At 33.0% G+C, this 23880-nt stretch overlaps 1 protein-coding gene across 1 annotated transcript; it reads left to right on the top strand.

The window, feature by feature from the left end:
- The first annotated feature begins 10623 nt into the window (after positions 1-10623).
- Positions 10624-13761, top strand: LOC133822097 (uncharacterized protein At4g28440-like). The gene is made up of 3 exons (XM_062254319.1): positions 10624-10780; positions 11522-11754; positions 13174-13761. Exons 2-3 carry the CDS (start codon positions 11532-11534, stop codon positions 13362-13364), a joined length of 414 nt encoding a protein of 137 aa, XP_062110303.1. The 5' UTR covers positions 10624-10780; positions 11522-11531; the 3' UTR covers positions 13365-13761.
- The last annotated feature ends 10119 nt before the right edge of the window (positions 13762-23880 follow it).

Here is a 23880-nt window from a genome sequence, read left to right as displayed (position 1 = left end):
CTTTCTGAACCTTTCATAGAGAGGCTCCCATTTATTACCAACCTCAGGCAGCTGCTCAGCTGCTGGCACCGATACAGGAGGTGCCTGCAATTCATTGGCCACTGCAAGAGCTTGTTGTTGTCTCAGGAGGCGGATTTCTTCTCCCTGCCTCAACATTGTAGCCTATATATCGTTAAATAACTGCTGCCAGTTTGTAGGAGCTGGCTGTGGAATCTATCCCAGGTCATTCTCTTGAACCTGATTATTATTATTCTGGCCTTAATCACTCTGGACAGCTGATGTATATGTCTGTCCTAGATTCATTCTTATCAACTTATACCTTGCTGAAACAATAGTCAATACGGCCAATCAGATAGTAATAACTAAACCTCCTGCCACCTTATGGTTCAAGAACAAGCAGATAATTATCACATTCCATAGTCATACAAATATACAAATAAATACATGATTATAGCATTTAGCTCTTAGCATGTATCACATAATAATTCACAATCAACAATACTAATAAGTATGTTCCAGCAATTTCAGTATTATTTAGCACACGGTTACTGAAGATGTAATATTCAGGGCACAGGTTTAACATGATGTCTCATGTGTACAGGTAAAGAATTTATACTATATTTAAGCAATTATACATATAACTACATACGTAGTTACCAAACCATGAGTCGAGCATGTCTTCAGTGGTGAGTGTACATGCTCAGCCAGTCTACAGGAACCCTAACCTTGGCTCGCTCTGATAGCAAGTTGTAATGCCCTGGTTACCCCAGGACAGTTACTACAAACGTTGAACCGTGAATTTAACTCGCTAACCGAGTTCTTTGGTTAAAATCGTGCTTCTAGGTGTTATTAATAGGTTAAGGTGGAAAACCAGTCAAAAGGAAATGATATATTTTATTTAGAACATAAAATTGTTCATGGGCCCATCAAAACGTTTACAAGTTATTTACAACTCAAAATAGTCATTACAGTTTAAATTTACAACCCGCCGACCTAAGCAGCAAAAATAAGGTAAACCCCTTAGTTCCTCTAAGAACTCCTTGGCCGTGGTGGTCAAGCGACCGCATATGTACACATCACCACCTAAGCTCTCCACTCAAAGCTGGGTGAGCTTTTCTTTCCCTTTACATGCACCACATAGCACCCGTGAGCCAAAGCCCAGCAAGAAAACACAACATTGCATGAATATAATATCAACAATGATCGTAATAATCATTCAGGACTTTCAGTCCAAAATAGAGGAGTGATAGTTGTAAAAGTCAGTAAGGTGGGTTCCGTTCCCATCAGCCATGTAACGATAGGGTCACCTGGGCTTTACAAATAAGTGGTCCTTTCACTAGCTTATCAAGATAGGTGTTTGATGAACTAGTCACCAACATAACCTACCGCATGATCATAGAGTCACAACCATGGGATTCCGCTCCCTAGCCACATGACAAAACAATCACCTAGGCTTTAGGCCCTGGCTCTGAGTAACTAGTCTTAGACTAGTAAAGCGCTTATAATTATCATCGACTTTAGGGTTGGTCAAACATTAATGCTCCTAGAGTCATTCAACGCTGATATCGATTAGATCTAATCTTTTATCGACTCTGCATTCATGAAGCTTATGTCGCTCCTGACTCCCAAGTCAATAATACGCGACCAGTGCCGATTCTGAATAGTCAGTGCCATACACAAGTAAGCGAGATTTACTAAGCATTTAATATGCAATCAATGTCCACATTTAATAACCGACATGCCTCAACAACAACCACGCATGTCATATACACAGGGTGCAGTTTTCTTACCTCTGGTTCGAGCGAGAAATAGAACAAGAGCGATCCTTGAGAATGATCGACCTTTTGATTCCTTAGCGGTTACCTAATCATAACCAATTATAACCTCCATTAATGAAAATAAAAAATAATAGGATCTTGACCCAAACCCCACTCTCGGGACCTCAAAATGTACCCACATGGTGAGTAGATTCGATCCCGGGCCTTAAGGATTGAAATCCCGAGCCAAAAACCCTTAAAAACACTCAAAACGGGATTCTGAAGGAATAGAGTAGCGCCCCGGCACTACTCACTAGTGCCCCAGCGCTCTACTCAGAATAAAAAATGCCCAAACCCAACCCTAGGTAGCACTGTAGCGCCCCCTTGTGGGCGCTACTGCACTACACCCAGCCTGATTTGCCCCTGAATCTTCTCCCTTCGACTCCTCCATTTCCAACTTGATTCAAATGCTTCCAAACCTCAAATTAAGTGACAAATGAACCCAAAAACTATCCCCACATGCCCTAGGCATCACAACCCCAAGAACCCAAGCCAAAAACTCCAAGCAAAGCCAATCAACCAACCTAGAAATCTCAACTGAAATCCAAAGCAAAAACAAAGCAAACCAGAGATTTAATGGCTAGAATCTTACCTCAAGTTCAGATTATGATGCTCTTCAATGGTGGAACACACTCCCAAGCTCTCAAGACTTATTTCCCAAGCTTGGTTCCTTAAATTAAGCTCAGAAATCCAAGAAGAAAATGAGAGAAAATAGGTACGGGAGATGTGTAATTGATGCTCTGTTTTTCTTCAAACTTCCACAGCCTTCATGGCTTAAATCAATCCTACGGTGAAAAGACTAAAATACCCCTAGGTCAAATAAAGGTTTCTAAAGACTCCCAAGGGCAAAATTGACCTTTTCCACCTATTTCGTTAACCATAATTAACACCCTCCAATTCCCGCTATTCTCGATATTCTCAAATACCAATAATTCATATCCTGTTACCCTTTAATTTCCGGCAAAGCTCTAATCATTAAAATCACCCCGAGACTCGCCCCGAGCCCTGAACTTAATCCCGTTATGACTAAACCGCTAATTTTCACTCAAAGATCGTCTCATGCCGAATAGCTCGAACAAATCCACATTATAATGTGGCCTCAACAAAAGATCACCGACACGCATACAAATATACAATTGCGCCCTCAACGGGCCAAATTACCAAAACACCCCTGTAATGAAATGTGGACCTACATGCATGCATTTAACATCATATTATAATATAATTCACGTAACACATGCATATAATCATTTAATGGCATAATAAAGCAATTATGGCCCTCCCGGCCTACTAATCCAGCCATTAAACCGCATTAGGATTTCGAGGCATTACATATTTGCTAACAAACTCATAGATGAGCGACCAGCTGTGAGGAGCAGGTCTCTAATAGCGAATGATAACTCTACAAAATAGAGTTATTTTACCACTTCTTATGTGCTAATTGTTGCTTAATTCTTGAGTTTTTAATTGATTTATCAAGTTTTTAAGTAATTTTGAATTTAGTAGTCTTATCATGAATTTATATACTTTTGTGTGTTTTTATAAGTATTTTGTTGTAAAATATTGTAGTTAACTATTTGAATTATTATTGTTAAGTTAGTGGTAAAAAAATGTTGTATTAATGAACTTAAATGTAAAATATAAATTAAGTTATAATTAATATTTTCAAAGAATTAAATTGATTTATTTTAGAGTTGAAAATATTGTATTATGATTTATTTTATATTTATTTTGTAGGGAATGTATGCTCTTAAAAAGAAATAAAAATGAAGGACAATATGGCATTTTCAAAAAAAGCAAGACAGAGTTGGCATTTATAAAAAAAAAAGCCTCATTTGGGCCCAAGCCCAACAGCTCCTCCACCTTCTCCCACGTTGCTCCCAGCAGTAAGCATATATACTCCCAGCCATCATGCTCCTCAGCATATAACACCACAACAAGTAGCAACCTTCCAACTTCTCAGCCAGCAAAGCTCCTTCACGCCAGCATCAACCCAGCCCAGGCCCACACCTGCATCTTCATCAACAAGGCAGCATCACATGATGCGTGAAGCAAGCTTCCACCAGGCCCAATTAAGCTCCATGGCCCAAACCGAACCCACTCTGCCACAGCCACAAAAAGACCCAAAAATCACATTTTCATTCCCAATATTTTTCACTCAAATATCAATTCACTCTTCCTTATTTTTCTTACCTAAATAAACATTCATAATTTATTTTTTTACCCTAGCTTTTCACTAATCTTTTACCCAACCAAACATTTCATCTTTCCAATACTCTTACACTTACTCTATTTATCCTACCACTTCTCAACACAATTAAATTAATCAATTTATTAATTTTAATTTGATTAATTTAATCTCCATATTTTGCCTATAAATAGAGTCTTGTAAGACCATTTGGGGGCTCTTCTTCTTCATCTTTTCAACATCTTCTACACATATTTTTCTTTCTTCTTTTCACTATTTTCTTTCTACCATTTTCATCTTTTGAAGAGCATGTCAAGTATGTTATTTTGTAATTTTTATTTCAATCTAGTTATGAGCTTCTAATCTTTTTCAAAGGTTATTAAGATGATGATGAAGCAAAATGTAACTAGATAGTATTTTTTGTTGTATGTTGATTTCCCATTTGTACAACATTGTTTATAGATTTTTCTATCAAAGATATGCATTTTTCATCTAGTGTTGATTGTTAAAGCATATTACACTTAGTTCTTCATTATGCAAAAATATGATATTCTTTGATTAAATGTTTTTCATTAAATTGTTCACATCTAATTCTTAGAGCATAAGTATCATATTTTGCCTAAACATAATCTCTTTGATTTTTTGTAGTTTCATTAGGTTGTAACACAACTAATAGAAAATATATTTTGAAAAAAATATATAGTGTGATTTATTTCAACTATATCAAAACTTGGGAATCAATATACTTATAAATACTATTGAACTTGCATTTTGTGGATTCTAATATCTTAATAATCTTATTTTACATATCTCATTTGAAAACCATTTTTCTATTTAGTCTTAAATCTTTTTATTACTTGTCTTTTATTTTTCTAAAACAAAATCTCATCAAATATTTGGAACTAGGTTAGAATATTCTTGCTTTGTTTGAAATAGTTTCTTTTGATGTTAGTCAACTCCCATGGGTTCGACCTCGTACTTACATGAACATTATATTCCGAAACGATTCGTGCACTTGCGAGTTTAAATATTAAAACACCCTCTTTTGGGATCAACAACGAACTCATAAATGAGCAACCATCTTTGAGGAGCAGGTCTTTAACAACGATCTCATAGATGAATGACCAGCTGTGAGAAGCAGGTCTTTGATGACGAACTCATAGATGAGCGACCAACTGTGAGGAGCAGGTCTTTTATGACGTCCAAGTTTTTAGTTTAGCGTGTTTAACAAGATTTACGCCGCTATACAGTAGTTGAAGATATGTTCTGGTAGAATAGTGCTGATAAGTATGCACTGTTAGAGAAATGTTGGTGGATAGGTGTTGTAAAAGAAGCGCTAGTAGATAGGCGTTGTTAGAATAGCACTGCTAGATAGGCGTTGTAAGAATAGCACTGCTAGATGGGCATTGTTAGAGAAGCGCTGGTAGATAGGAGATGTTAGAGTAGCGCTACTAGATAGGCACTGTTAGAAAAACCCTGCTAGATAGGTGTTATTAAAACAACGTTGCTATATAGATGTTGTTAGAGTAGTGTTGCTAGATATGCGTTGTTAGAGTAGCGCTGCTAGATGGTCACTGTAACGCCCTGGTTACCCCAGAACAGTTACGGTGAACGGTGAACCGGAAATTTGACCCGCTACCCGAGTCCTTTGGTTAAAAACGTGATCTAAGTGTTATTATCAGGTTAAGGTAGAAAACCAGCAAAAAGGAAAGGGTACATTTCATTAAGTAAACAAACTGCTCATGAGCCTTTCAAAATATTTACAAGTGGTTCGTAATACAAAAGAGTCACTACAGTTCCAAATTTACAATCCCCGCCGGCCTAAGCGGCAAAAATAGGGTAAACCCCTAGTCCCTCTGAGAACTCCTTGACCGAGGCGGTCAAGCGGCCCTGTATGTACACAACGTCGCCCAAGCTCTTCACTCAGGGCTGGTTAAGCTTTTCCTTTTCCTTACCTGCACCACATAGCACCCATGAGCCAAGGCCCAGCAAGAAAGCATAATAAAACATGATATAATATCAACAACGATCATAATAACCATTCAGGACTATCAGTCCAACAAATAGGTGACAATAGCCAAAAGTCACAATAATGAGCATCGCTCCCTCTAGCCATGTGACGATAGGGTCACCAGGGCTTAACGGTTAAGTGATTCTTTCATATGTTCGATCAGGACAGGTGCATGGTGATTAGTCACCAACATAACCTTCCTCACGACTCTAGAGTCAAAGCTATGGACAACGTCCTTTAGCCACCTGACTAACGGTCACCGGGGTCGTATACCTTGGCTATAGACATCTGGTCGTAGACCAGGCAAGCGCTTATAAGTTCTTCGACCTTAGGGTCGGTCCCGCATTAATGCCATAGAGCCATTCAATGCGTGATCATCGACTTTAGAGTCGGTCCCTGACTAGTCAGTGTCTTAAACAGGTAGTCAGCATTCATTAGCATTTAATATGCAATCCACGTTCACATATATCAACCAACATGCTTCAATATCAAACCATGCATGTCATATACCTGTACAGGGTGCAACTGTATCCATACACTGTTTTCTTACCTCTGGTTCGAGTGAGAATGATTAAAAGAACGACCCTTGAGAACGATCAACCTTTAGACTCCTTAGCGGTTACCTAATCATAACCAATTAGAAACTATTAATAGAATAAATCAATGGATGGTTTACAAACTAAACCACACTCCAGGGACCAATCCCCCACTCTCGGGACTCTCAAACTACTCAAAAGGAGCAAAGGAACCAACCCCCGAGCCTTGAAAACCATCCCGAACCCTAAAATCAACTCCTTCTAAAACTGGCCTAGCGCCTAGGCACCACCCACCAGCGCTGGGGCGCTGTCCCAGAAACAGAGAGGGCTGCTCTCTGCCCTGAGTAGCGCTGGGGCGCTAGGGCTGGCGCTGGGGCGCCAGCTTCAGACCAGCAGCTGCACTAAAACTCCATTCTTGCGATTCCTCTTGAAACCAACCTTCCAAACACATCCCAAACCTTACCAAAACATCCAATTCAACCCCTAAACCTTACCTACATCACCTCCTCACCAAAACCCAATCACACACACACCAAAAACTCCCCTTGATTCCAACCTCCCACATCAAGTTCTAGAGCTGAAAGCTATAAGAGAAAAACAGAGTACACCTGAAATTCAAAGACAATTCCTTACCTCCAACTGGTTTTGAATCCTCTTAAGATGATGAACTATGTCCACAACCTCCAAGCTTTGATTCCTAGCTTGCTACCTCAACTTAGGACCAAAAACCTCAAAGAAAGATAGAGAGGAAATGGATGTACGGGAAGGTGAAGAAACTGCTCTGTTTTTGTTCTACAACTTTCTACAGCCTCTTGAAACATATATAACCCAAGCAAAAAATACTTTAATACCCCTAGGTCATCAAAAGCTTCTAATGTCTCCCCAAGGGTAAAATCGTCATCTTCCACCTATTTCGTTAGTCATAATTAATGCTCTCCAATTCCCGCTATTCACAAAATTCCCAAACACCAACAATTCATATCCCGTTACCCTTTTTACTCCCGGCAACATTCTAATCATTAAAACATCCCGAGACTCACCCTGAGCCTCGAACCTAATCCCGTTATGACTAAACCGCTACTTTAATACTTAAAGATCGTCCCATGTCGAATAGCTCAAACCAATCCACATTATAATGTGGCCTCACAATATATCATTAACACTCAAACAAATATTCAATTTTACCCTCAACGGGCCAAATTACCAATACACCCCTGTAAACAGACGTGGACTCACATGCACGCATTTAACATCATATTATAGTATAATTATCATAAACATGCATAAACACATTTAATGGCATAACTAAACAGTTATGGCCCTCCCGGCCTACTAATCCAGCCATTAACCACAATAGGGAATCCGGGGCATTACAGTCACCTTGCAGATTTTGTCAGCTATCGGAATTTTCTAAAGTTTGGGATTTGTTCCCAAGTCGTTTGTTCGAGGTATTTCCAGCTTAATGTATTTGTCTACTCGATCTAGGAATTCTTGGGTAGTTTGAATGCCATTCTTTTGTAGACTACTCCATATAGGAGATTTCCTTTTTACTCTAATTTTAATGACCATCATTTTCCCTTCATCACCAATAGATTTGGCTCAAACAACTGCTTTCATAAACTTTTGGATGTATTCTTTTAAAGGCTCGTCATCCCCTTGTCAGCGATCCATTTTTGCCTCTCAATCTCTACTAGTTGCTAAATAATTATTTCAACCACTTTCTCCTGGTTAGCTTTTAGGGTGGGTAACTCTTCCTGCATCATTCCCAACACTGCTCGCAGGATTTCAACGTCCATCTCCTCGCTTTCTTCCTCCAACTCCTCTTGGGGTTCTTTCTCGGCAACTCTTGGGGGAGAAGGTGGAAGAGGGTCTTGTGATCCCTTGGCTATCTAGATCGACAGTTGGCCTTGATTATTCTTACGAGGCATGGTTGATAATCAACTATTAATTGCCAATCCTCTTGAATTCAACTCTCAATGAAAGCATCAAAATGTTGACCAGAAATTTGGTCAACGAAACTGAGTCAAGATTACAATATAAATTATGAGAACTAAATTAAAGCAATATACGACACCAAAAATTTATAGTGGCTCGACCCCAAATTGGTAATGACCTACGTCCACTTAGATATTTTTATAATTGTAGAAAATCTAAAACCCACGACCAGATGAGCTGGAGTTAATTGAGTTTCGTAAGCTTAAGAGGATACGACGCTCTGTGTATAAAAGTATGCAAATGACAACTTCTAGCTTTTTGTCTAGAGCTTAGAGAATTACAACTTTAATAATAATGATTCTCTAAATCCTCTATTTATAGGCTTAGGAATTTACATAATTGGGTCGTGGGTCTTACATGACTTGTGCAACAAGCTATAATAAAATAATACATAAGTAATACACTTTACATTTGAAATAGGAAATATTTAATAATATATCTGCATTAACTAACTCTAAGCATTTTTTTCGCAGCATCTGACCAGCCCTAGTCGAGTATACATCGACCAACTTGGTAGCACTTTTCCCGCGGCATTAGACCAACCCTGGTCGAGCAAAAGATCGACCAACCTAGTAGCATTTTTCCCGCAGCATTAGATCGACCCTGGTCGAGTAAAGATCGACCAGCCTGGTCAGCAGTGTGTAGTAAACTATTGAGTGGAGCTTTGACTAAGTCTTGACCAATTGTATGATGAATCTTCCTACGATTCTTAGCTGCCACGTGTACATAATTCATGTTACGTCATCACGCTAGTTTTTAGGTAAAAACATAATTTATATTAATATAATTTAGAAATATATAGTCTTGTATTATATATTATTATAATAATTATATTTTATAACATTTGAATTTATATTAATATAATTAATAAACATCTAGTCTAATATTAAATATTATTATAATAATGATATTTTAAAGTATTTAAATTTTTATTAATATAATTAATAAATATATAATTTTAATTGATTTTATAAATATATTGGAATATTTTGTTAAAGTGAGTAAAAAAAATCTTTAAAACAAAAAATTTATATTATTCACACTTTTTATATAGAAGATATATTTTTATTTCTTAAAATCATATATTAACAACATGTGCCGCCAAGAACACTCCCCAAATGTTCTTAAATGTATTTTCTTTTACAATGTAAAAAAATTATGAATATTTTGTCAAATATAAATTTTTTATAATTGTTATTGTGCATCCTATACAATTACAGAATATTATTAATTTTTTATTTTTCATTTATTTAATTAGTTTTTCTTTCTTTTATTTTTATTTTGATAGCTGAAGAAAATATTGTAATATTTGTCAAAAAAAAAATGTAATAAATAAAAAATACTAAAAATTAAAATATTTAAATGATAAAAAAGATAGAAAGGCAAATTTTAGTATTGTATTTTAGTAATGTATTAGAAGCGTTCTAACAACTTTTATACAATTTTTCACATTTATCTTTGCCATTTTTTCTATATATATATATATTGTTCATATTTACTGATTTTTAAATTATATTTTATTATTAATATGCTCTAATTATTTTTTTTATTATCTTTCATATTTGAACTCTCATGTGTTAATCCTTTGTAATATTTTGTGCTGTCTAAACAAAATTGTGCAACATTAGTGAAAAAAAATTTCAATTAAATATACATACAAAAATATGATAAAATTACACTTAATACTGTTAATTTAAAAAAATTTGAAAAATATGAAATTTTATAAAAATTACAAAAATATGGATAACAGTTTATTACAATTCTGTAATCACTTATTACAATTTTTTATTTAATCTGTAAATATTGTTTACAAAATTGTAAACTTATAAATTTTAATTACAAATTTATAAATTTTGGTTAAAAAAAATTGTATTGTTTAAAAAAATTGTAAACTTTGTTTAAAAAAAAACTCACTATTTACGATTATGCTATCTTTTATCAATTATGTATTGTTAGTATTTTTTTTTAAAACCTTGCATGTTTTTGTGAATTTCCAAAAACATATTTCCTTCAAAAAAAATAAAAAGTCATTGACTTGGGAAAGGAAGACTTGATCAGAAAGAGGAAAGATGAGGTGGACGGTGGGGATGATTGTGAAGTGAAAGAGAATATTAGAAAGTCTCTTCATACAAAACCCTCATTTCCTTCCTTCTTCAGCCGACTGTGACGGCAAAACTTTTTGTTTCTCTTTCAGATCTCCTCACTTCCCAAATCGTTTCGTTTGATCCTCAAGGTAACCTAAGACCCATCTCTCCTTTTCATTTTCTAATCTATTGGTCTCAATTTTTCTTTTTAATTTATGATATTCGTTACAATCAAGGTTATTGTGATCTTTGGTGCTGGAATTGTTTATTTATGTTGAATCTTTCTGATCTGTTTCATTTCTCATCAGAAGCGGATGTATACATTTTTTTGTAATGAAATTCATGGGGTTTATGTGTTGGTGATGATTAGTTTTTGTAATTTGGCTAGTTATGGATGATATATCTGATTTGAAATCTGGGTAATGGATTTTTATTTATTTATTTCATTAATGTGTTACTGTATTGCTACATTTGACTTGGTGATATATATTTATATATAGGTATCTTATACCCATCCATTTCATTTTTAAAAATAAGCAATAAAACATGAATGTTGCCAATCAAACCCTAGTTGTTTATTCTCTTTTCAAATTAGGATCTTAGCTTGTATCAGGTGTATCATAGTTTGTGGTGTTTAGTTTTTTGGGGTTCCGTATGATGAAATATTAAGTTTGAATTGCTCTTATTCCTTTTACCAATTCTATAAATTGTGCAATTTGTTTTGTCAAGAAAAAATGTTTGAGAATTTTTGTTTTGATGGCCCTAAGAGCTTTCAGGTGCCCCCTAATTGGCGATTTTGAGATCTTTAGAAAAGATACATGGGTTTTTTGTTGAATTTTTTATGTAATTTGTGTCATTCTAATGAAATTTCTGAACAATTGGTTGTGTAGATTTCTTGTAATGGCAGAATCAAAAACAAGTTTGAGGAAACCAGTTTTTACCAAGGTTGAGCAGCTCCGGCCTGGGACCAGTGGGCACACTCTCACAGTAAAGGTTGTCAGCACCAAAATGGTTTTGCAGAAGGGCCGTGCTGATGGCCCCCAAGTTCGTCAAATGAGAATTGCTGAATGCTTGGTGGGGGATGAGACTGGAATGATTATCTTCACAGCTAGAAACGATCAAGGTGTGTATATTGAATTAATGTTCTGTTTAAATGCCGCATTGGATGTAAATATTAATTTGTGTACCAGCCTGTTGAGAATGCTTTTAGCTTTTGATAAATATGCATATATTCTGTTCCTGGTTAACATATGTTCTTGTGGTCTTTATGGGATTATTTTCTTTTGTTTGGATTTTCTTAATGAATTTGACTGCAGATATTATTATTGTGCTTTTGATGTAATATTATGCTTTTATTTATGGTGATTGTTGGATAATAGTCTCTACTCTCTGTTTTCATTTTCATTTTGTTTGATAAGCTTGCATGTTTGGTGTGCTGGAAAGTTTCTAAAATTGACTACACTGTTCCGTTATAGACTTATAGTGTCTTATCACCATGCCTTCATACTTATTTTGAACTCATATCTGGTATTTGTACAATGTGATGATGTCGTTTTCAAGGCAGTTGCAAAAATATGACTGATGCTCTTGCTATCCTAAAGTAGAGTACTTAGATGAGCTGACTAGGTCTTTTGTGGCTTCACTAAATTCTGGAAGTCCATAAGATGTTCTAAAGCTTTGAAACCTGAAATAAAAGTAAGTTAGAGAGGGGATATGTTATCTGATGGAATCAGATGGCCTGATTCTTACTGCTATTAATTTTTTACTCTTAGAATGTTTCAATTATTCATGCATTACTCATTGTTATGTGCTTTGAATTACTCTTAGAATGTTTCAATTATTCATGCATTACTCATTGTTATGTGCTTTGAATTACTCTTAGAATGTTTGAATTATTCATGCATTACTCGTTGCCATGTGTACTTTTAGATGATTAGGTAGTTGTCTTGTGTGACTGACTTGGTATTTTTTTTCCTTCTATAAGTCTTTACAAATATTGTTTTGGGTCTTAGACGAGGTGTCTTCTTTTCTTATGGTCCTTGCTTAGTTTTATGACGACAAGATGAGCCTCAGCGGGATTTATACAAGCTTTCCAAAGCATAGAGATATCCTTGTGATTGATGTGTATTTCATAGCCAAATATGTTGAGTTAGTCCTTATCTTGGCAATAGGTATTTGGGAGATGTTGAGGAGGTGGTGCTGAGGGGAAGATGAGAATTAACAGAAATACAGTTTGGGTAGACGTGCTCCTGTCTAGTATTTATTACTTTTGGTGGTCTTTGTTTTTTCTAAGCTTACAATCTAGATACGGAAATGAATAAATGATCGCATGAGCGTGCATGATTTGCTTTTCTAGAATGCTTCAAGCAAGATTCTCTTGCATCCTAGCTAAGTACACATAAGATTTTTCCCTTTTGCATTTCTGGTTGAGTAGCCCGTATGTTTTATTTACCAAGAATATATTATTTTCACCAACTTTTATCCAACAATGGAATGTTTCTTACTTTCTTTAATGTTCATATTTTTTACTTGATGTTTCTAGTGGACCTGATGAAAGAGGGTTCAACCGTTATCTTTCGGAATGCTAAAATCGACATGTTCAAAGGATCAATGAGGCTAGCTGTGGACAAGTGGGGCCGTGTTGAAGTCACTGACCCTGCGGATTTCACTGTGAAAGAAGACAACAACCTTTCTCTGATCGAGTACGAACTTGTGAACGTTGTCGAAGAGTGATTTTCAAGGATGGTGCTCCCTCTACATTTTGGCCCAAGAAAATAATAAAAAAACAAAATCCAGCAAAGAAAAAAAGAAGTACGGTCCTCTACGGGGCATCTTTTCTCCAACCTCATGAAAGTTTTACTAGTAGGAAGAAGAAATCTTGAAGCTTAGTTACTACCCCGAGTTGCATTTTACCTTCAGCAAAAATTGGTGCGATCTTTGGTTGGACCTCAAAACAAATGGTTATGGTAAGTTGATATGAAGGGAGCTGCTTTTTGGATTTGGCTGTCTGTTTACTATTACCTATTTATTTTTCGAGAATACATATAAGATAAACACTATGAAGCCAATGTCTCTGCATAACTGGATGTGATTTCGCCTACTACTTAATATCTGAATGCTATTTCGCCTACTTTACATGCCTTGCCTTCATTTTGTACATTCTATCTGCCCTGGTTTCTTTGGGGATAAAAAAAAATGGCTGGTGGGAAAGTTATAGAACTTATTCTCGTCCATTCTCTGACTAGTCTCATTAAGTGTAGTTGATGAGTTTGCTTTTTCGATTTCTAGTACATAAATTATATGTCACGGGAGGAGGTCTACTCTGAAACTTGAGCCAGAAAAAGTTAAAAAGGGTCCAAAAGTTGAGGTTAGTAGGCCTCCAAATGTAGAGTGATGAGATCTTGTGCAGAGACGTGTCTGAGCTGGATATGCCCCTGTTAGCCGCCCGTGAACTTCATCTTTGGAATTTAATTAGCCAATTCTTTTTTCTTTTTTTTAGCCAATTCTTAAAAGGCATATTTATTGGTTTATTATTCTGAATGTGACGAGGAGTATCACAAGTCACAGTAGTGTATAGTAGTAATAGAAACAAAGATGAAAAAGTGTCCCTTAATGATATCTGGTCGGTGAGTGATTGTAATAAAACGCGTAATAACTAATAAGGCCAGAAGTTCAAGCATTCAAAGTAAAAAATGAAATGTGAAATACTTCAGTCTCAATCAGCATGATCTTCTGCACATTTGGTGGTGTTAAGATTTTGAAATCTACTACAAGTGAGATCATAAACATGGTGAACTTTCAGAGGGGAATGCATCAAAAACTTCCCTAATCATTTATGTTAAGGGAAATGAATCTGCAGTGCCACGACAAATATGATGTCCCATCCATTGATCAAGAAAATTAACAGCTTGATTAGATTGATTGTGCTTCTATCAAATAATGTTATTTGGGATTATCTTAAGGTAAGTTCTTTTTCTTAACGATTATATAATGAATAAAAAAAAGGGAAAGGAAAACCCCAAATGGAAGGAACCATATCCATCTGAACTCCAAAATGAATATCTGGTAGTACATGTTTTTCCTAGAGTCAGTGGTTTAGTTATGCACAAACAGGATTGCAAATAAGTGGAATGAGTTGATCAAGTACTGGGGCACCTGTCCCTACTCACATACTTATATGCAATCATCTTTGTCTTTGCTCGAGTGGTACTTAGGCTCCACACATTGTCGTATGCCCTTAAAATGGAGAAAGGACCACTCACTCACCATTCACATGTCTAATGACCCAAAAAAAAAACAGCCATTAGAAAGAAAAAGAAAGTTCTTATAAAATACATGAGGACCAAAACATATAGTATGCGAATACATGGCATTGCGTGTGATCAACGTCATATCCACATAGGCAATAAAGAGGTAATTAGGTGCCTATCAGAGATCAATAAACGGTCATTTGGAGATTGTACTTCTCTTTCTTAATGTAGCTTTAGTGTATATTATTAAATGGGTTATATTTTATTAATACAAAACCCGTGACTAAGTAGAGGACTAATCAAACACTTAGGAAAGGAAGGTACTTTTATTAGTTAAAAGAAGAAAATATCTATGTTCTGAATGGTTTTTACTGTGCTAGTTTCTATTCTTCTTCCAAGTTACTACTATCATTTTCGATCATTTAAGGACCTTCTACTCTGAGTGCATTATGAAGTAAGCATGCATGCATTGCTGAGCATACTTGGTAGGTGCTCTACCATAACCCCCAAAAAAGAAAAAAGAAAAAAGAATAAAGAAAAAGAAAATGCTATGTGTTCATGATTATGTGCAGTAGTGCACCTGTTATAATAGATTTTCTTTTGAGAAAATTATTGTTGTTGGTGGGTTTTCTTTAATTCTTATTGGCCAGGTTTACATGTACATATTGATAGTTCGAGTCCACATGAGACTTCCACTGTCTTACATTATCTCCTTGTGTGGTACAGTAGTCCAGATAATAATAAAACTATTGACCCAATATATATTATCTGTTTTAATTAAAAAACTCTTGATCCAAATCCAACCCCATCTGTATTTTACCTCTAAATAGTTCTTTATGATAAAAATGCGTTGAGAAAGCTGCTGTCTTTGGCAACAATTTTTGCTGTTGGTTATGTCTCACTCTTCATCCATTATGATCTTATAGACCTCTCCCTCAGCTTTGCTTTCTTCTTACTCAAACAATTGGCCTTATATATAAACAGTTGTAAAGTTCATGTAAAGAATAAACCTAATTTTCTTGTTCTATGGTCCAAGTTGGGACATATTTCTTCAATAACGACAGTAGCACAGTTAAGAATAAGAGCTTGGTTTCTATAGTTTATGATTTTATTTTGGTTGAGCTAGTTAACACCAAGGATAATGATACATCTTTACAATAAACAAAATAGAAAGTGGGATTTATGGTATAAAAATTGGCTCTTTCTCTTTTTATGAAGGCGTGATTAAGAAAGATATCACTATTTCAATAAATAAAATAGAAAAAAAATTAAAAGGAAAAAACACCATCATTATATGGGGGAAACTCTTGTAGTAGCAGGTAGCATCTTTCTAAGTAAAACCATATCGTTATACTTAAAATATTTGTCTTCTTAGTCAAAAACGGCTATGCATGTGGGAGCACATGAGATGGGATAAGATAGCCTAAGTACCAAGAATTCATAGAACTTGACAGATCCAAATGAAGACCCTTCTCTTGATCCACATTCTAATATTCATTTAAAACATAAAATTTCTCTGAATTATACATATATAATATATATATAAAATTTATACCTATATGATAGAACCTTTCATAAATTATCTGCAGCAAAATATCTTTGTCTAATTTGCTAACTGAGATAAGGGGAACAGTCTGACCACACAAGAATATTTATTTATAATATGCAACCAGCAAGTTGTGAATATATTTACAAACAATAGGGTCAACTAAAAGAAGTTCATATTGACCATTTTCATTTTTATAAAGGAGATTTTTGACATTTGTTAGAAAGATTATTAATCTTTTTTTTTTCTCTACTACTGTCTGATCCATTGGTGTACAACATGTGTGTTCATATGCCATTGTTATGATTAGCTCAACGTGTACTAATCTGTTTCAGAGTTACTGATGAGTTAAACATGTGGCACATTATTTTTTTTACATAAACAAATATCATCTATATACATGTATATTAAAAAAAATCTGTAAATTGACTACAACAAGATTCTCCTCCACTCAGTCCAAAGAAACTACATTATTTTGGTCATTTTTATATGTATGGGATTCTGGCCTTGTCGCCTGGCATGGTGGTGCCTTATCTCACAGTGTTTATATAGAATGATATACACTAAAAAAAACTTTGTTTACACTCTTGTAATGTGGCCCACTGAGACTACTTATGAAAAGAAAAAAAAAAGGCAGTTTCACCAATTTTTTTAAAAAGGGCTTCATTATAATGATTATTTTGATATATACATGAGATGTAAGAGTGTTAATGGACAATGTGAATGGAAGAATCAAAGGTTTCAAAATTGAAGCTCTTCTTTATGTTTTCCAGTTGTAATAGTCTAGTCAGAAGGGTATAGAGATAGAAATGATAAGTGGGATAACTATTGGTTCTGAATAAGAGTCTTGAAAAAGAGAGTGAGAGTGAGAGAGAGAGAGAAAAGTCAACGCGGTTTGAAGATCTTGAGAGAGTTTATTTATTGATTTATTGATTTGTTTCTTTTAATAAATACATACATGTATATATATTTATATGTATATGTATTGTTGTATGTATTTATGTGTAAAACGCGGAAAGCAGTTGAATACAAATGTTAGGCTGAAAAAGGATATCTTCCATAAAAAAAAAGTGTAAAGGAGAGTTGGCCTCTTGTATGGACAAGCTTCTAACTTCTTCATACATGTATTTGGATTTTTCTGATAAAGATTATATCTTTACTCTTTTTCACACCACAAACAGACACAGACAGAGAAAGAGAGAGAGAGAGAGAGAAAGAGAAAGAGAAGGGTACCCCTATACTTATTGAACTGTTATCTCTTATTTTATCATACAAAGGATATAGTTTTTGTCTGGATTTTAGATAGGATAATAGGCCAAAGTTAAAAAAAAATTCTTTTAACTCGATTGCCATAAGTAAAAATATAACTTTACATAATCAATAAAATAAGCACTGAAAGTTCACAATGATGAAGTCAGTGCTTCTTGATTTTGATGAAACTATATATAGTACCAACTACCCAAGTATACAAAAAGTTTTTACAAAAGTACATTTTTATACTACTAATTGTCTAATGCCATAATGCAAAAACAAAATGGTGTTATAGCACTAGCCACAATGGTCTATGAATGTACCAAATATGTTATGATAGCAAGTGTTGGTAGATTTAGAAAAGTTTCATTTTCTAGCTAGTTGAGTATCTCATCATCATTATCTCCACTCCCCAAAATGCACCTCCCTTCATTTAATGCCCTAATTTCAAATTCAAAGGCCAATATTACTTTTATAATCAATATTAGATAAGAGGGTATCTTAGTTAGTTAATTAAGTCTAGAATCCTTATCTAGTATCCAAAAATAGGTATCTTAACCAATTATATTAATACAGTTGTTTAATCTATTTATATTAAAATATTGACTTTTTAATAAATTATTAATCTTGATATGATTATGATGGCAAATTAGTGTTCTTTTTCTTAGGTACCAAACAATGTGTAATATGAGAACTTGGTAGAAACCATTATTGATTGGATTAAAAAGAAACAATAGTACAAGTGGGGTTTTGCTTTGTTTTTCCAAATTTGTAAAGAGAATATGAAAAATGAGAAAAGAGAGTATGGCATTATGAACACTTTCATGCATTAACTCATCTCATCTCTATTAATTCCAATATTGAATCGGACTGATTTTGGATTCTGAAAGTCAACAAAAGTAATTTCATTAAATGAAAAAAGTAACTGTGAAGTTAATAAAATGCACCGTTCATTTTTTAGTGCTAAAATCAATAGGAGAAAAATGCAAAAAAGCTAAAGACAGCAAGCAAGAAATAAACCAGTCTAATAATTAGTTTTGATGTTGGAAATGGTTTGAAGACCAATCATCTTTTAAAAAAAGCCATACATATCATGTTCAAACCAAATGAAATGTAAAAGCATGTTTTTTGCTTTTTTGACAAGAAGTTTTCTGTATACCATTTTAGTACCATTATTATTATTTTATGTCTTATAAAAAAAAAAAAGACACATGAATATAACTGCAACTTATTCATATGATGCAGAAGAAACCATATCACATGAAGCTACTAGAGGCTGATCATCAGCATCAGAAAAGGGGGAAAATATGTGTGTAGAAAAAGACTGACATAGAAAACTATTTGGGCAAATTTTTAGAAGTTACAGCAGGGCATAATAATATAATGTGCCACAAAAGCAATGCTGTCTTCTTGTATAACATTACATGTGGCCATAATTCTCATCTTCTATAGTTTGTCATAATTCAATAGAAAACCCACTCCATAAAGGGTACAAATTAAATAAGTGAAACTTTGGAGAAAGAAAAAAAAAAGCATTATCCTTTCTTTTGGCCATATCTATATACTGCCTTTTGGTGTATTAGCTTCATTTCAATAACTATCAAGAAACATATCATCAAAGATTAAGTGATTGTTTTTTTTTCTTCCTCCTTCCAAGTTCTTACCAAACTATATGACATGAGATGCTTATGAGACAGGTGTCACTTTTCCACGGTTCACAACTCTTGAAATAAAATACCATTCTATCTCCCGGTTGTTATAGGTGATTTAAAATTGACTAAATATGATAATTTTTTATAAAATGTTTAATGATGTCATAAAAAAATTGTATTTGTAAAAAAAAAATACATATAATTTTATGGAAGATTGGAATGTGATCATGAGTGTAGATTATGTATTATTGGAGTATGGTCCCACATGTAATAAGCGTAAAAATATTGAATCATTAATAATAATATGGTTAATTTTACTAATTATTAATTGGTTTTTAAATGAAGCTTCATAATTCTTGTCATTGATGTAAATTTGTAATAAAAGTCAAATGAATTAACCTTATCTGATGCCTTTTTGTTGCATTTTCTATCAAGAAGCATATATATCATCAAAAGATTAAGTGCTTTGTTTCTTTTTCTTACTCCTTTCAAGTTCTTGACCAACTATGACATGAAATTTGTAAGTGTCTTACTTTGTGTATTTTGTATTGTGGCAATTTCATGATTCATCTATTAGTTTTTCAGTTCCATCTGTATTTTGTATTTTGACAGTATTTCGGTTCATCTGCTATTTTGCCAGTTGCATATGTCAGTTAGATATTGTTTTAGTTGACTGTTTGCTTACGTGGCTTTGTTTAATGTGACTGTATTGTTAGGTTTTGAGTTTTTCAGTGGGTGTTGAGTTAATTGGTTTTCCTAACGATTTTCTGTTTTGAGTGTGGCTGGGTATTTGAATTGGTTAGAACTCAGATCTAAAATTGGTTATGTTGTTTTTCTCAGCTCAATGAGTTTGTGTGGGTTTTTCGTATGGTTTGTTTTTGGTTGTCTTTCTTTTACAGGTTGAAGAACTTGATCTTCAGAGGGTGTTCATCCATGGCTAGCTGTGATTGTTCGTCAGGCTGAGTATTGGAAGAAAGTTAGATCTGCAAGAGTTCAAGTGTAAAGATTCAAATAGATCAAGCTAAGGAATTTTGCAAGAGAGACAAGATTTACTGTTTTTGTTGTAAAATCGGAGATACGTTGTAGAACTTGCAATTTATATCTTAGTGAAATTCTTTTTCTGGACTAGGTCCCAAAGATTAGCCATTACTTTGTGTAGTGGTGAATTTTGTAAAAATTACTTGGTATGATTCTTTTACTTACTCGTTGTTATTTCTTTAAATCTTGTTTTACTTCTTCAATATTATAGATTCTTAGGTAGTTTATCACCTTCAAAATTGCTTACAAGACAGCTGTTATTTCTCGGCTGTTTTTTTAATAACATCAAATGATATCATAATATACATGTATATTTGTAACAAAATTAATTATTACATATAGTTTCATGGAAGTTTAGAATGAGATCGCTAGTGTTATTTATGAATGTAAAAGTGTAACAAAAAACAAATGAATGAATTTAACAAATGAATATATATATATATATATATATATGATAACAATTTGGTATAGTTTAACCAACCAACGAAACATATATGCATGAAAAAAACAAACACACATCGTTTTCAAGTAATAGACCCGACTCTGCTCGTAATCCATTAATCCCAGATGTGATCACCATTGATACCTAAAATAACCTTCGTGTCCCATTTGCAATTACAAAACTTGCCATTTTCACGAGCTTTGTCACTGTCCATGATAGTGCAGCTCGTGTTTAATCATTCTAATAATAATGCAATGTTGGAAAGAGAGAGAGATCACGAAAAGATTCCAAACAAATTACACAACAAAAAAAAACACAATAGCGGCCTAAAACGCGTTAAAACTTACATATATATTTTAAAACTTACATATATATTAACTTACTTTTTTATCTTCCATACTTATTATTATTAATAGTGACCCCATGTCCAATCACAGGACTACACGTGTCCCCAACGGGACATAATTAACAAGAGCTACTACTCCTTTGAGAGTAGCAGAATAATAAAGTGTACAAAGAAAGACCCTTTTCTTGATTTCCTTTCCATTTTCCAAACCCTTTTCCACAAGTGAGTCAGAGCTCTCACTTTGCAGCCTTGGCATTTACCAAACAATTTAGCTTTTCTTCTGACTATTGAAGTGGGAGGTGGCTTTATATTATAATTATTATCATTATTATAATCATAAAACACTGGCTTAAAAGAAATTAATCACCAAAGAATTTAAAATAATAATAATAATTTCAGTGGGGTCAATTTTTTTTCTCTTGTTGCTATTGTATTTTTCAGTGTTAGACAAAGTCTTTGAGTGATTCTTTTTGGAAGAGACCATGTATTTTGACGTTTGTTTGTGTTGTGCCAAGACAAATTTTTCGAATGTTTATGTGTGACTGCCTTGGGGTTTTCGTTGGGACCCATGTAATTGCATGATCATCATACTAATTAAAGATGGTATATGTATTGATTACAGCTGGAGTTTATTTCTTTTTACTTATAAATATATTTATAATCCCCTGTTTTCATTCTCTTTTAACTTCAGTGCACAATATATTAAATTGGGCTGAAAGAAGTTGCATTTCATTGCTTCATGTGAATTTATATGCATGTTTCACTGCACTCATCTTTAATATTTACAAGACCTCTAATTCGACCAGCTACTCAACTCTATTTTTCAAAATACATCACTAAAATTTTATTTTTTTATTCTACATCAAATTTTTACATTACATCAAATATTAATTTCTATATATTATTTTTAACATCATTTTAAATATTATATCTTTAAACATTTTTTTAATTAAATAATAAAAAATAAATGATAAAAAATATTTAATTTGAAAAGAAAAATAATTAATAAATGTTTAGGGGAGCTCTTGAACCATCTCTACATTTAGTGTAGTCATTAACTTTTTTTTTAAGCTCCTCTAACATAGATCACCTATATACAGATCACCCATATACATCATATGCTGGAAGCATTTTATGCTTCCTTTCTCAATTTTTATTTTAAAGAAAACAGTCCTTAGTTGTTTTGACATCTCTGGGATCACTTCAAATGTATAATACTTCAAAATGCAACATCAAAATATTATTTTATTTATTTACCTCAAACTTTTATATTACACTGACATTATTTTATATATTTTTTTCTCAATATCCTTTAGATATCATATTTTTAATATATTATATTCATTTTAAATGTTTTCTTTCACTATTAATAATATCATTAATTATAGGGTTAATACGTTTTTGGTTCATTACATATTTGGATCATGTGTTTTAATAAATTACTTTTTGGACTTTATATTTTATAAAATAATTCATATAGACTCTTAAACTCAATTCTGAAAAACAAAATATTAAGTATAACAACACTGTTGTTAGGTAAAATGGTTGCGTTTTTGTTATGAGTTGTTAGTTTGGTAAATTATTTGTATTTTTAGCTCAAAAAAACTTTGATCAAAACCTGGTTTAGGGATCTATTTGAACTATTTTACAAAATTTAGAGTCCAACAAATAATTTGTCATAACACAGGATCAAAACAAGTAATGTAAGAAAACACATGATCTAAAAAAGTATAATCCCTTAATTATATCCTTTAATATTTTTAATCAAGATATAATCTCAATCCATTAATATTATAATATAAATTATTTATATATTATGTAAAGTATATATAATTGGTAATCAAATTAAATTAAATGAAAACAATAATAATATATTAAAAATTATTTTTTAATGTGTCCTAATTATATAAAGAATAATATATCTATATATTTATGAAAAAAAAAAACATGTAGACATCTAAATATATGGAGAGAGATAAAAAAGAAAGAGAGACTAGGAAAAAACAAGAAAAGAAAGAAAGAGAATAAGTGAATAATTGAAATGTTTTTAATATATATATATTTATATGGTGAAAGAAAGAAGAAAAAATATTAAAATATTTTTGAAGTGCTCTAATATGGATGGAGTAACATTATTAGCCTAATAAATGTAGAATAAATTAATATTGTTTTAATAAATAAATAGATTCCAGCAAGTAGATAAGTAAAGTTTGTAAACATTTATAGTAATTTGTACATAGGAATTAATAATGCTTCGGAAGCTTATTATTTATACTAATAAATTTACCATAATTCTATTTAAAAATTAATACAACACCGCGTGTAATTTTTTTTAATATGATTTGTGCTTATACCTTTTATTACTCGTATATACATATGATACTAAATATTAGTATATAATATACTAATTAATGATGTATTAAGTGTTTTGGTACTTATAAATTTAATAGGTGTTTATATAATAATTAGGAATGGACTAAGTATACTATCTTTTAGAATAATTATTAAGCAATTAAAGATAATTATATTTTATACTAATTAGTTTAGATTATGTATTTATTATTTCGTGTATAAGTATAATTGTATATGGCACGTATTAATATTTAAAAATATATCTGTATGGATATGTTATAAGTTTGTTCTGTGTTCCTAATATGATTTTCAACAAAATATCCTATTAGTTTTTCTATTGTTTGACAATTCAGTCATTGAGAATTTCTTTTG

Source organism: Humulus lupulus, chromosome 3 (assembly GCF_963169125.1).
Source record: "Humulus lupulus chromosome 3, drHumLupu1.1, whole genome shotgun sequence".
NCBI lineage: Eukaryota > Viridiplantae > Streptophyta > Magnoliopsida > Rosales > Cannabaceae > Humulus > Humulus lupulus.
Note: the sequence above shows the minus strand (reverse complement) of the source record. Positions and strands in the feature narration are given on the sequence as shown.